General features: G+C 37.9%; 1 protein-coding gene and 1 long non-coding RNA gene across 2 annotated transcripts in view; one reads left to right on the top strand and one right to left on the bottom strand.

Moving 5' to 3' along the window:
• Positions 1 to 3,179: 3,179 nt before the first annotated feature.
• LOC128020132 (uncharacterized) lies at positions 3,180 to 7,511 on the bottom strand. Its single transcript, XR_008185294.1, has 2 exons — positions 7,364 to 7,511; positions 3,180 to 3,836 (listed from the first exon to the last, which is right to left on the bottom strand). It is a non-coding gene; the product is annotated as an uncharacterized LOC128020132 (long non-coding RNA).
• Positions 7,512 to 7,660: 149 nt separating this feature from the next.
• The window catches only part of LOC128020131 (ubiquitin-conjugating enzyme E2 E3), a 69,720-nt gene continuing 63,459 nt past the window's right edge, over positions 7,661 to 13,921 (top strand). The window contains exons 1-3 of the mRNA XM_052606761.1: positions 7,661 to 7,809; positions 9,481 to 9,687; positions 10,662 to 10,712. Of these exons, the coding sequence (XP_052462721.1) occupies positions 9,488 to 9,687; positions 10,662 to 10,712 (251 nt within the window). The 5' untranslated portion in view covers positions 7,661 to 7,809; positions 9,481 to 9,487. The remainder of the gene's footprint in view (positions 7,810 to 9,480; positions 9,688 to 10,661; positions 10,713 to 13,921) is intronic.

Raw genomic sequence — 13,921 nt, 5'->3', positions numbered from 1 at the left:
GGTCTCCATAAAAAGCCTCAGTGACGGATCTCTTACACTCGAGGAAGTCCTCAGTGTTGCACTTCAGCACATCAACAGTCCCGTATGTACAGAAAGCGGTCCGTCGTTGAACCGGTGGGGTCAGGAAAAACAGAACAGATTGCACACAGCTGCTCTCTTTAGTATGCTGAAAGAAATGAGTATTTAAACAATTCTAACTGAATTAGTTATAGAGGCTCTCCTCCAACACTATACACAAACAGATCTCATCTACTGTGACAGCCAAAACGTATAAAGTTGACTTATAAAAGGAATAGGAACAGCAACCAGCTGTGCTTTTTTAAAAATATTAATGTTCTTTTCTGCTTCTATATGCTGACAGCTTAATTAGGAGATTATAAATATATTTAAGTGCACAATAATTTTGTGTTAAAGCAATTCTTAAATGTACTCCTGTTTAACCTTTTAGGCACAAAATGTGGATTTAAGTGGAAGCAGTGTTGCTCTATGTTATGTAAACTTTTCATTTTTTTAACATAAGGCTATTTTTTTTCTCATCAAATCAGTTTTTAAATGGCTTTAAATAGCATATGATTTGTTGCATTCCAATTTTTACACAAACTGTTTCAGGTCAACCACAACCCCACTAAAAGGATTTTTAGTTTCCAAAATACTGCATCATTCGTTGTAATAGATTTAAAAAAAAACAACCTCTAAAGCATCTTTTTCTTGGCAAGCACAATAACAGCTCCCTTGTTATAGGCACTATTATTGTCTGTCCCAACGCTCTCTTCTTCCTGTATATGTCATTCCGTGCATTTTTCAGCACACACGAGCATATTCACTCGCCAATTGGTTCTCTATTAAACATGGCATTTATAGGCCATCTTGTGCTTTAAATACAAAGGAGGAAAGGAAATAATATAACCATAATTCTTGTATTTGAAGTCAACTTTTTAACAAAATTGACACTTTTTACTCTCCTAATGCACATTCTGAGACCTACTGCCCGTATTTCATCAGTTGTGTCTACGTTTCACATTTCATTCAGTTCACAATAGATTAAATCAAGGCACAACCTACAATTTTTCTAGCTTTGCACTGAGATATATTAAAGTATGTAATTAAAATGGGTTGCAAACAGGCGTTTCATGCTGACTTTAAAGTGGTCATGACGGATTTAAAGATATATAGATTTAAATATGCTCCTTAAGGTTCACCTAGTTATTTTTTGCACACACACACAATTATATACATAATATAATTGGCAAAAAGCATTTTTTTCAACCCTCAAACTTGCCAAATTTAATAATTTCGGATCCCTTAAGGCTTGTCAATAAATTATCACTGTTGTGATTGGCAAATGCAACAGCATGAAAAAAAAAAAAAAAAAAAAAAAAAAAAAATTATATATATATATCTATATATATATATATATATATAAATGTATTATTCACAGTGTAGATCGTGTCAGTCATTATAATGGGTTCAATCTGCTTTTAAAGTGATGCTTGCATCTAGTCAGCCGTTAAGTGATTGAACACCAGTGGGTGGGCCTGTGATGTGATGACAAAATTATTTGGCAATGGCTGCATCCGGAAACTCTAAACTCTACTCCTTCGGAGGCAGCATTCCAAGGCAGAAAGGCAGAAAGGCACGTTCGAATACAAATTCTGCTTTACTTCCTGTCTCCAGAGCTACCTTCTTCTTATCAAATTATCCAACAATCCTGTGCGTTCCATTCCGTGATGGTTTAGTTAAAAAAAAAAATAGATAGCATCTGAAAGTTGTGTTTGGTGGTCAGTCGGTGTGAAAATGTATATTTCTAACTAACTTTTTGCATTTTCGATGTGAGTTCTAGTGAGAAAACAGTATTACAGTAATTCAATACTTGTTATATCTTGTCGTAGATCATTAAACTGTTGCACTGGCTCTGATATCGCTCCGAAATCAGTTTCATAAGTTGCCTTCGTGCAAAAACGCCGCCTGCAAAGTCATTTCCTCATAGGGCAGAGAGGCAGCAAGTCAGCTGCCTAAGTTTTCGGATGCAGCCATGACTTGCTCTAGAACAGGAGTGTCAAACTCAATTCCTGGCAATTCCTGGAGTGCCGCAGCCCTGCAGAGTTTAGCTTTAACCTGAATTAAACACACCTGATCCAACTTATCAAGTCCTTCAGGCTTATTTGAAAACTACATGGGTAAGTGTGTTGGAGCAGGTTGGAAATAAAATGAGTTGACACCCCTGCTCTAGAAGTACTCATATGCAAATGTGTTTTCCCTGTGTGATGTCGCAGACTTCTCAATATCCATTTGAGCCATATTTTACTCTTTTTGTATTTAAAGGGTTAGTTCACCCAATAATCAAAATTATGTAATTAATAACTCACCCTCATGTCGTTCCAAACCAGTGAGACCTCCGTTTAACTGTTTCAAAAAGATACGGTGTCCTGGCATTTTATCCTACCCTGTCAGATTTTCCTACCCGGGTTTACTGCGCACGCGCACATCAATATCGCATCCTTTGTCTCATGCTAAACAAAGATATTTAATGTATCTGCATTACTGTAAGGGTAGGTTTAGGGTTGGGGTAGGTGTAGACTTTAATAAAAACGCAATCTAATTGGTAGAAAATAATATTTTTTGTTGGTTTCCTGTAGCTGTATCCCTTCTAGCTACAACCGCGAATATAACACATAATTACTGTATTTGCAGTACTGTAAGGGTATGATTAGGGTTGTGGTAGGTGTAGATGTTAATAAATCATAATTTTACAGTATAATTTTTCGTTGTGGAATTGTACTACCCACTGTTTTAGTGGGAGGTAGGAAAATCTGACAGCGTAGGACAAATCGACAGAACAACGGTTACATCGAATGATTCATTCGCGAACCGGATATCACAAACTGCTTTGTTTTGAACTCTTTCACAACAGACCCGGAAGAGAAGACAATGGTGAATAAAGTCATAGTTTTTGCTATTTTTGGACCAAAATGTATTTTCGATGCTTCAAAATATTCTAACTGACCCTCTGATGTCACATGGACTACTTTGATTATGTTTTTCTTACCTTTCTGGACATCGACAGTATACCGTACACAATGCTTCAATGGAGGGACAGAGAGCTCTCGGACTAAATCTAAAATATCTTGAACTGTGCCCCGAAGATGAACGGAGGTATTATGGGTTTGTAACAACATGAGGGTGAGTTATTAATTACACAATTTTGATTATTGGGTGAACTAACCCTTTAAGAGGATGTTTTAATCTATGAAACTTACAGGATGTTTTAATGGTACAAAAACATCTTATAAGTCAAAAGTTTAAATTAGATTTTTCATGTCACAATTTCATTAAAGACAAATGTCACATCACAGAGATTTTATGTTAATTCTGTCATCAGTTACACTCCAAAGTCCATCCATTTTCAAAGGATAAACAACATCTTGGACATTCTGCTAAGTGTTTTTGTGTTCTAAACAAGGAAGTAAGTTATATGGGTTTGGAGCGCCATGGAAGTTTTTAGATGAACTTTCACTTCAACAAAATATCTCTGGTCATTATATTTACAGACAAGTCGATCCATTTAGATACAAGGCAATTCTACTCTGTTGTTTCTTAATATCAACATTCCTGTCCTCACAAGCCATCTAAAGCATTTTATCTCTCCACTTATATTTGATTTTTATCATGGCTTTTATAATTCCCTCTGAGCTTCTGTATGTCATTTCTTTGACATCCAGTGGCAAGCACAAACCCACACGGTTCTGTTTTCTTTTCCTTCCCCCTGCTGTCAACGTGCTGTCACACACGATAAGCACAAGAAGTGAGGCACCCGCACACATCACACTGCCGAGATGCTGGAAAAAAAGAAAGAAAAAAATATTACCTAAACCTGCTCTGCTCCCATCTCTCCTGGAGATTATCACTTAGAATGTGCTTAGAGTGACGGCCGTGTAGAAGACAGGAAAACAGTGTTGCTCACATCACAGCACTCTTGTTTAGTGGAGTGTGACATCATTTGCATCAAAAGTGTTCTTTAATCTAACATTTCAACACAGGCGAAACTGAAACAGAGTTGGCATGAGCAAATGATAAAGAGATTAGCATCTCAGTCCACTGAGGAAGAATAGATTTGAGCTCTGAAAAAGTATTTGGACACTTCAAGTCACACTTAAAATGTCTGAATGACATTGATAGCTAAATATCAAAGCAAAATAAATCGTCTTCATTTCTGTCACTTGACTGAGTTTGGGTTCATTGCTGCTGTCATCCTTTGGCTTGCTATGTTGAAGACACTATTCAGTAATATCATCGATTTGACGAAACTTAACTTTCTGCTCTGATTGGCCAACAGTGCATTGTGATTGGCCAAACGTCATAAGCAATTGTCAGAAATGTAATGCCCCTTTCAATAATTGCGAGCTTCATCTATCAAAATAAATGTAATGACCTTAGTTTTACCATCAGTTCAAGCCCAAAAGGGGAACAGAGTCACAGGACAGACACAGTGATGAAGCTCATATGTGTTTGCAGTTCACAAGCCACAGACCGTTAAGACAGCTGAATCCACCGTGATGTGACCATCTCTCTGTGACCATCACACCAGCGCATTCACGCGCACGCACAATGCGCAAAACTCTGCATTTGGACAGTCAATAGCAAATACTTAAACTAATAACAAAACATACTTACATTAGCTGATTCAGAAGCACCAGACTGTCATAGCAAAGCCAGAAATGCCTCTTCACCTAGGTTCACGAAACGGTGGTCCATAAAATGTGTTGGTGTTCTGTAGTAACTTGTAAGTAATCTTAAAGTTCTTAAATGCATCTACTTTCAGAAAGCCAAATGAAGTGCTTTTACTTTCGCCTAGAAGCACACAGCATCTCCCTGACATGGCTGTTTCAACACTAACTGCGTTTACGGACCACGTCTTCTTTCTTTGCGTGAACATTTGGGCAGCATTATGCAAATATTTCCACATAAGCCCCTTTCACACTGCGATTCAGGAAAATACACAGGTAATGTGTCTCGGCAATTGTTCCTGGGTCACTAGATTTCGCCCCCTTCACACAACCAGTGATTACCCGGAATATATGCATGCATTCACACACAACCCATAACGGTTCCGTAATGACACGTGACATCAGGCTGTGACGTATAATGTATGAGTCGAAAACATTAGGCACGTTAACGTTCCTTTAAACTGGTGAATGATCTCAGATTCAGTGCTGACAGTGAGGAACTACCTGATCTCTGCTTCTTTACAGTTTGTACATATTTTTTCGTCGCGAACGTTGATCTGCCTTCAAAACACCTGGTAAAAGAGTCGCACGATAACGTGCGTCATCACTAAAACACGGCATTTGTTCTGGCATTTGTTCACACAGAGCTTGTTCTGGGGCTGAACCCAGCAATGTTACTAGGTCCCCAACCCAGGATCAATCTTGGAATCAATCCCAGGACATATTCGCGTTCACACAGTAGGCGATCCAGCAATGTTCTGGCAATTTTACGGGTCCAACGTGTAGTGTGAAAGTAGCTATTGTGACGTAGACATGTGGGGGCATGTTTGAATGAGCTGCTTTAGGGGGGCGTGGCAGAGTCTTAACTTTGATAAAGAATATCTCTTTGGCTTTTAGACTTTAGTCTTTGCAACTTCAGGGATCTTATGTATGCACAATCAGCTTGTAACACTCCAAAGACAAAAGAAAACTTGAAATCATATCATATGACCCCTTTAAACTATGGGATGAGAATAAAATATGAACTGAATTGAGATAAATAATGACAATTGGCTTTATAGCTGAATTGTTTATAAATTTTGAAAGATGGACACAGTTACTGAATTGAATCAACACTGAACTGACTCAAGCTGAATAATGACTAGGTCTGTGTACTGACACAAATTTCACCATTTTATTTAATTTCAATTCAAAAGCTTAGGATTTGATTTGATTCCGATTATTTTGGATATATATTAGGTACAGTACATGGCAAATCCTTCAACTAATGCTGTAAAATATATACGATTCAGTTAGTACTATATTACTATAATATTAAAAGGTTAAAACAGAATTTTATACAAATTACATTTATTTATTATTATTATTTTGTGTTGTTACTAGTATTAAAGCGGAAGAGATGATCAATTTGCATGTACCTTACACTTACACTGCCGCTTCTCTTGAATTGAGGCTCTACAGCGATCTGTCACTCTACACTAAACAATGCCAAAAAGTTATTTATTGTTTGAATATTGTAATAAAATGGACAGAATTTGAAATCAGAGACATTTCACAGAATATTTAGATATCTAAGGTTAACTCACCTTTATTCATATGACGATTCATACAATAAAGTTTGTTTCAAAGAAGTTTCACTATAACAAACAAGAAAATAACAGAATAAATGATGCAAACTTCTTCAAACATGAAACTAATTCTTCTGTAAAGAGCTCTAAAAAGACAATAGTGTCATTATTCAGTTCAAAGCAGATCAGAGTTGATTCTTTTTAAGATTAAGCAAAGTGATTCTCCTTAGCCCGTACACATTTTAAGTTTGGACCAAAACTAAATGAACTAAAGCTTGCTAAAGCTTTCTGGGTGGTAACCAGTAACGTAGAATAAACTGTGAATTTAGGAGATACCTGAGTGGCATTACTGTACAGAAATAGACATGCAACATCAGAGCTATTTTTAAATGCTGTCAGAGGAAGGAAGACTAACATTTCAGCGAGGGAAATAATTGGGCAATGTTCCTTAACATGTCAAATCACTTACAATTACAAAAACAGACACTACTGTCTACAGTGGAGTGTCTAAAAGATAGCTATAGAGATTAAATATAATGAATGAAATACAGTTGCATTAAGGGAAAACAGAATGTACTATAACACTATATCATAATCTATGCACTATGCACTACTAAAAATGTCTGGTCATGTTCTTTCCAGATTATATTCAACACTGTAGACAAAAGAGATAACATACAATATAATATAAAGAAGACAGATAGAACAGTATATACTTATAAAGGACTGAAGCAGGAGATCATAGAATAATCACGTAGGCCTATATAGAATTTGTACAAAATGTATTATTGAAAAGGAAAACAGCATATAGAACAGAGAAGTACACTTTACTGACTATAGAAAACCAGAAAGAGCAGTATACTAATGGCAATTGAGAAGTGAAACAGTTAACTATAGAGAAAGCAGAATGTATTTTAGACTATACTGACCTCATGCAGAATATACTATTGAGATAAAGTAGTAAATCAGAATGTAGAATAGAGGAGTACCCACCACTGACAAGAGAGGAGGCATACAGCGGCACAGAATGAACAACAGAGAAGTCATGCAGCGCTGAACAGGGACACCCACCTGCAGTGGAATTCCAGCCAAACTTCTTACTCACGCTCAAAAGTTTCCGTGAGCTGATTGCTCTCACCATGGTGCCGTCCCAACAACAACAACATGTCAAAACTTCCTCGCGACGCCACAACATCCCCTCGTTCTGGACACGCCGCTGATGTCTTCTTCACACGCACGGTGATCGTTTTTAAATCCAACTCAGGTGGAGCATACCGTGAGGTGATACAATTTCACGTTGGTTTAAAGGTTGTGTGGGACCCTCCGAGGCGGTAGACGTTTATGTCCACGCGCTGTACAGCGCCGCCCGTCGGCCCCGAGTAAAACTGCAGCGCCTCCTCTCCTTCCTACTCTCCAATGTTCACAGCTCGGCCGGAGCCCGTCGTCTTCCCGGCTCCATTTCAACTGGATTTTTAACACTCCTTACCACACCAGATCAGGACAGGACCGCGTCTAAGGTAAAGAAGAAACTCTAAGGGTCTCGTAGAGTCCACATTAGGCGGGGTAACATCGTCCTTTCTCAGTGTTTTCAGGTCTGAAGAGAGGGGAGCTCGAAACTGACTTCACGCATCAGTTGGTACACCATGCTGATACTGGAGTGCCTCCTACCATAACAAACCTCTTACAAAGGATTTTAAAAGATCCAATCTGAATCTTTTCGCCCCGGCGTGCGTTAAACGACTCGATTTTTCCTCGCAATCCGCTTGCGATATCGCCTCGTTCTCCTAAAGTGAAGGGGGTGGACATGCTGCAAATAGGTGCAATTATTGCTTTCCTTTGCAGCTCTTGAAATCTCCTTCTTCTCAGCGCTAGATTCTGCTGGAACCGCCGTGTGTTTTTCTCGTTTACTCTCATAAGCTCAGTCGCTTGCATCTATTCAGCTGATGGAAAGCGAAAAAACTCAAGGCTTCTTTTCGCGGAGGAGGGTTTCGCGACCGCGCGATGGTCGCTGCAGCTTGAAACATTAAGCGCAAAACTGATACAATGTATCGTGGATCCATGTGAAACGTCATAATGGTTGCATCAGTGTTGCCGCTGCGCTATTTACAAATACTATCAGCTCAGTCACTAATGGATTAAGTTGGTGTGTGTGTGGTTTAACGTGTTAAAACGTGGACGTTTTGTCCTTCAGAATGACAACAGTTTGATGTAATTGGATCGGATCATCTACACGTTTGCTTGTGTTTTCGGAGTCCAAATACTGTGGATTCATTTTGATTGGCGCTCATGGCAAGCCGTTTTCGTGTTTATTGTTCACAACTAACACATACCTATTTTGTTTACTTGTACTTCTTAATTATCAGTGTATGTAATCCAACACTGACTAGTGGCTTCATTAGTTACCAGTACTGATTAGTTACTAGTGTTTATTCATTAGTTGCATTAATTCCTATAGTGACAAGAAACTAGTCCAGGGTTAACTAGTAGCATATTTTTGCACGGAAATTCAATGGGAATCGGTGATTCAGATATTAGCTATTCACTTCCAACTGGTAAGCATTCCAGCTGTTGCAGGTACCTATTCCAGTTTTTCTAGGACCTGTTTATTAGTTTCTTTGAACTATTCAAATAGTTGCACCTATCTATTTCACTTTTCCTTAAAGGCCTGTTTGTCTGAGAGTAGTGTGTGTTCCTTAAAGGCCTGCTTATTAGAGACAATTGTTACTTGTAGATTTAGATTTATGCATTTGGTGGAAGTATTTATCCAAAGTGACATGCATTGCATTAAAAGTATACACATTTGATCATTTCTTGTACTGGTAACATCTTTAATCTCACTAAATTTTAATTGAACTATAAGTTAGCCATTCTTTCTAGTGATCACTTACAACATTTACTAGTAGAAATTGGTATAGGTACTAGTTTATCTAATAAATAAGTCATAGTAAAGCTGAAATGGACAGAAATAGATACAGAAATAATTGTTAAATAAGCTTGCCGTGATATCCTGATTGCTTTTAGAAAAGTCTAAATGAAGTGTCTGTGATATGACTCTTTGTGTTTGCATACCCTACCAATTTAGAAATGTTAGGGTTGAAGTTTCCACTTAGCAAATTTGAGATTTGCTTAAACCCCAGGAGACTCCGCAGTCAGCCCTGGTTCAGAACCTCTTGTTTTCATTTACAAAGGTGGAAAATGTCCAGTGAAAGACAACGGTCAGATGACGAAAGTCCCAGCACCAGCAGCGGCAGTTCCGATGCGGATCAGAGAGATCCTCCGGTGCCAGAACCAGAAGAACAAGAGGAGCGAAAACAACCCACACCTCCACAACAGCAGAAGAAGTCCACCAAACTGTCCAGCAAAACAACAGCCAAATTATCCTCCAGTGCGAAGAGGTAACGATGACGAACTCTATCGGTTTTGCCTTTGAGCATTCAATGTCCTTTTTTTTGTTATTCAGGAAAAAACTTCTGTCAACACATTTAACACTTTTTGTGCATTAAGTTCATTTTCAGAATGTACCAATTAACAGCTTTAGCATCTGTGCTCCATACTTGAGAATAAAAGCGCTAAGCTTAGATAATGCTTTACTGCATGAGCAAAGAAGCCGTGTGATCAGCTTATATTTAATTTCAATGTTTGCTTGGCATAAGTTCTTTTGAGGCATCCCAGAACTTCTAAGTCAAGTTATTTGAGGAACAAGAGATGTGAATCAAATCCGTCTGCCTCGTGGATACTAATAAATACAGAAGTTCTACCCTCAAATTTCATTGGCATTGAAAAAACAACAACAAAAAACCCCAGTAACCAATCAATCCACACCAGTGCTCATTAAAACACCAGAGACGTTCTCAATGTGGGTGGAATGACAGACAAAAAACAAACTGTTATTCTTAGAAAAGGTAAAAAATTCTGCCCTGGCTCCTTTACACACTGTTGATAATGCTTTAGTAACAGCACCCGAGCTGTGCATTAAAGCTCTTGTCAAATATGCCCGAGAACACCCCCCTCCCTCCCTCTGCCTCATTTACATATAAGCTTGAAAAGAAAATCTTTTGTGCTTAAAGTGACTTAAACCCGCCGATGAGGGGCGGGGTGTGAGCTAAGGGGAGCGGGCTTTGAGCTGAGGTGACGATCAGCAGTGTGCGATGGAGGGAAAGGCAGAAACCAGCACGGCAAAGTTTTCCTGTTATGGGATTCGGGTTATGCCTCCGAGAACAAAGAGGAAGCAGCCATGTTAGCTTTGCTGAAGGGAGAGCCAGCCGTGCAGTAAACGCAGCAGAGGTAGAGGGCAGTGTAATTCCCTGGCTGCTTGCAATTCTCACAGCTTTCTAACCATCTCTCCCTTTCTCTCTTCTCTCCCTCGCAGAATCCAGAAAGAGCTTGCAGAAATCACTCTGGATCCTCCACCCAACTGCAGGTATGTTATTTAAGCGTTATTTCTTTTATGGGCTGGTTTGAGAAAGGTTTGCTGTGGGAAAAGAGTCGACTTTTAGCACCAACTGTTGGAGTTTTTAGACTCGTTTTAAACTGATGGACTCACTCAGGACGGATGTGGCATTTTGCTCCTCGGCTTCAAAGAGCTAGGAAGGACAGTGTTTTGTTTTTTTTCTTCCTCTGTGCATTTATTGTTGCTGATGTTCCTGTGGTCTTGGCGTTGTTGTGTTTTTAATAATACGGCAGATGCTGGTCTGAAACATATGGCTCTGATTTCACATCCTCAAGCTGAACTCACTGCTGAACCCCCATCTGTTTTAATGAGCTGACCTAGAGATGCCAGAACAAGACGAGGGAGCTTTTAAAATTCCCTTTAGCTCTCTTTTTTATGCTTTGAAGGACGGACGTTTTCTGGTTGTTTCTTGGTGATTTTTACAGTCCTTTCATTGGGAGGATTTTTATTGAAAGATTCCCCCTTTGGATAGTATTGTAATATTCTTAACAGTCTGTGTTGGATATGTGTTTTGACTTTCTATAATATTGGAAGATTTATGCTTATTGATTTATGCCTTTTTCATAGATGTTATGTCATGTTTTGGCTTTATCCGAGGAGTTTTGATTGTGTGCATTGATTGGGATCATATTTTAATCTATCACTAAAATATGATTCCAATAAATGCACAGTCTATTAGACTGGTCATTGTGAAATTATCAGTATTGGTTGTCTGTTTGGAGTTTTTTAATTTTGAGGTCAAGTAAGAAATTGATGCTTTTGTTCATTACAGTAATTTTTCATAATATTACAAAATATTATTGTGACAACCTTTTAAATGTTCTATTTATCAAAGAGTTTGGAGACAAGACTAGTTTTTATAAAAATAATAAACCATACGACTGTTTTAACGTTGATAATGATCAAGCTATTTAATTAAACATCTCCTGAGTGCTAAATTGGTATGTTAAAATAGTAATTTGAGGAGTCATATGAGTAATGACTGGAATTTTGCTGCTGAAATTTCAGCTTTGCCATCACAGTAATAAATTCCTTTTTTTTTTATTAAGATAGAAATGCCATATAACATTTTTATTATTAATTATAAGAGATGTCTTTCAAAATAAATAAACAATAATAATAAAAAAAAGTACTGATACCTGATTTTTGAACCCTATTGTTAATTTAGCAGTCAAGGAGAGTGCTAGAGTGTCTAAGTTACCCAACATCAGATAAAGCTGAGTGCAAGTCCAATGTCCAAAAGCAGGCATTGAATACAGCAAGTTAATTTGATCCAACGTCTTGTCAGAAACTCTTCCAGCAACTGGTCTCCGCTCGGTTGACAGGTCATGCACTACTGACTCTACGCACTCTGGTTGATCAAGCACAGCGGATCCAGAAAATGTACCATGGTATGATATTGTGTTTTTACATATTTTAGCACCTGACCCGGGTGACAGTGCGCTGCTGTTCAGCACAGTTTAGGCGGTGTGACGTCAAGCGTAAAAGCAATGCATTGATGTATGAGATTCATTACATGTTTTTAAATACATTTACTGAAAGTTGAAAGTTTTTTGCACAGCAAATTTTTATAACCTTTGAAACTTAACAAGTATGAAATATAACAGCTGAAATTTTGGTGTGTTCATTAGACTGAAAAAAAAAGTTGGTGTAGAAATAGTTTTCACTCTGGAATTGCAAGTAAACTTCATAATTAATTACAAAAATAGCAAATAACACATTTATTTAAAATTTGGAAGTGGAAAGACTAAAATAGTATTTTCTTTTGTAAAACATACTCCAATAATCTTGTAAGAATATTTTTTTTGCAGAACACAAAATATTGTATTGCTTCAGTCTTATTTGCCACTTTTCATGATCCTTTTATGCAGATTTTTTTTTCTTCTTAACTATTTATTGTGATTGAAATACAAAAAAGCAGCCATGAATTTCTCCCCTTTTGTATCCACAGAAGTAAGTCGTACAGGTTTCAAACAAACGGATCATTTTCAATTTTTGGGTGAACTGTTCCTAAAAGCAAATGTTCAGAAACGAAGAAATGCCATGCTTTTTTGAGAGGGTGCAACACAGCGTGCGCTCTGCCAGCCGCGAGATCAGTTCAGCAGCTTGGAGCCGCAAGCCAGAGATGCTGATAATGGTAATTGACAATGCAGGGATTTGGTGGCTTTTCATGGTCTGATCTGTGCAGCCACACAGTTCAGCACACTGAGATGTTTATCCCTTAACGTTCATCATTAGCTCCCTTTACTGACACTTTTCTCAGACAGCGTTTCCCTTGAGCGAAGTTTACCTGGAGGCTGACATATTATACTGATTTGTTGGTAATGTGCCACATCACATAATATCTGTGGGAACATATCACAGATCACTCTGGGCTGCCATATGGCTCTCTTTCTTTCAGTAGATCTGGGCTTCATTACTTGAATGAAATGAAAATTCATACCATTCCAAACAGGAACACTGTTCTTTTTCTTGAGGAGAAAAAAGTTAGAATTTTTGAAGTATTTTCTAAGCAGCTCTTGCCATATATAGTGACACTGACCAAATGCTTTCAGTGCTTTCAAAAAAGATTAAAGGAATAGTTCACCCAATTTTGTTGAAAGTGTGCTTACTCTCAGGCCATCCAAGATGTAGATCATTATTGGAACAGCATAATTTCAGCCACAATCAGCTTAATCAAAAGAAATTTGGAGTAGTTTAGCTTTACATAACTTGCTTACCAGTGGAACCTCTGAAGTGAATGGGTGCCATCACAGCTGATAAAGATTAAATGTAGTTGAGAGGACTAGTATTTTAGCTGGAAACAAGAATTTGAAGTAAAAAAAAAAACAATTCTTGATGCAATTGATGGACAGGATTTTTTAAATATATTTTGTTATCATCAGCGGTTTGGAATCTCAATCTGACGGCACCCATTCACTGCTATGGATCCATTGATGAGAAAGTTATGTAATGCTACATTTCACTAAATATCTCAACGTAATATCTCTTCAAAGATTCTGAATAAATTCTGGAAACTTTGATTACATAAGAAATGTACAGTGTGAAATGTGCTTTTTCTTGACAATATGTTGTTTTACTCGCCAGTGTTTCAGTTTTTTATTTTCTTAAGGCTCTACGAAGGCATAACGCTTTAATGACAGGACAAAACATCTGATATGTTAAAAGTGATCCGTGCA

Source organism: Carassius gibelio, chromosome A9 (assembly GCF_023724105.1).
Source record: "Carassius gibelio isolate Cgi1373 ecotype wild population from Czech Republic chromosome A9, carGib1.2-hapl.c, whole genome shotgun sequence".
Lineage (NCBI taxonomy): Eukaryota > Metazoa > Chordata > Actinopteri > Cypriniformes > Cyprinidae > Carassius > Carassius gibelio.
This window is presented reverse-complemented; position numbering and strand designations above follow the sequence as displayed.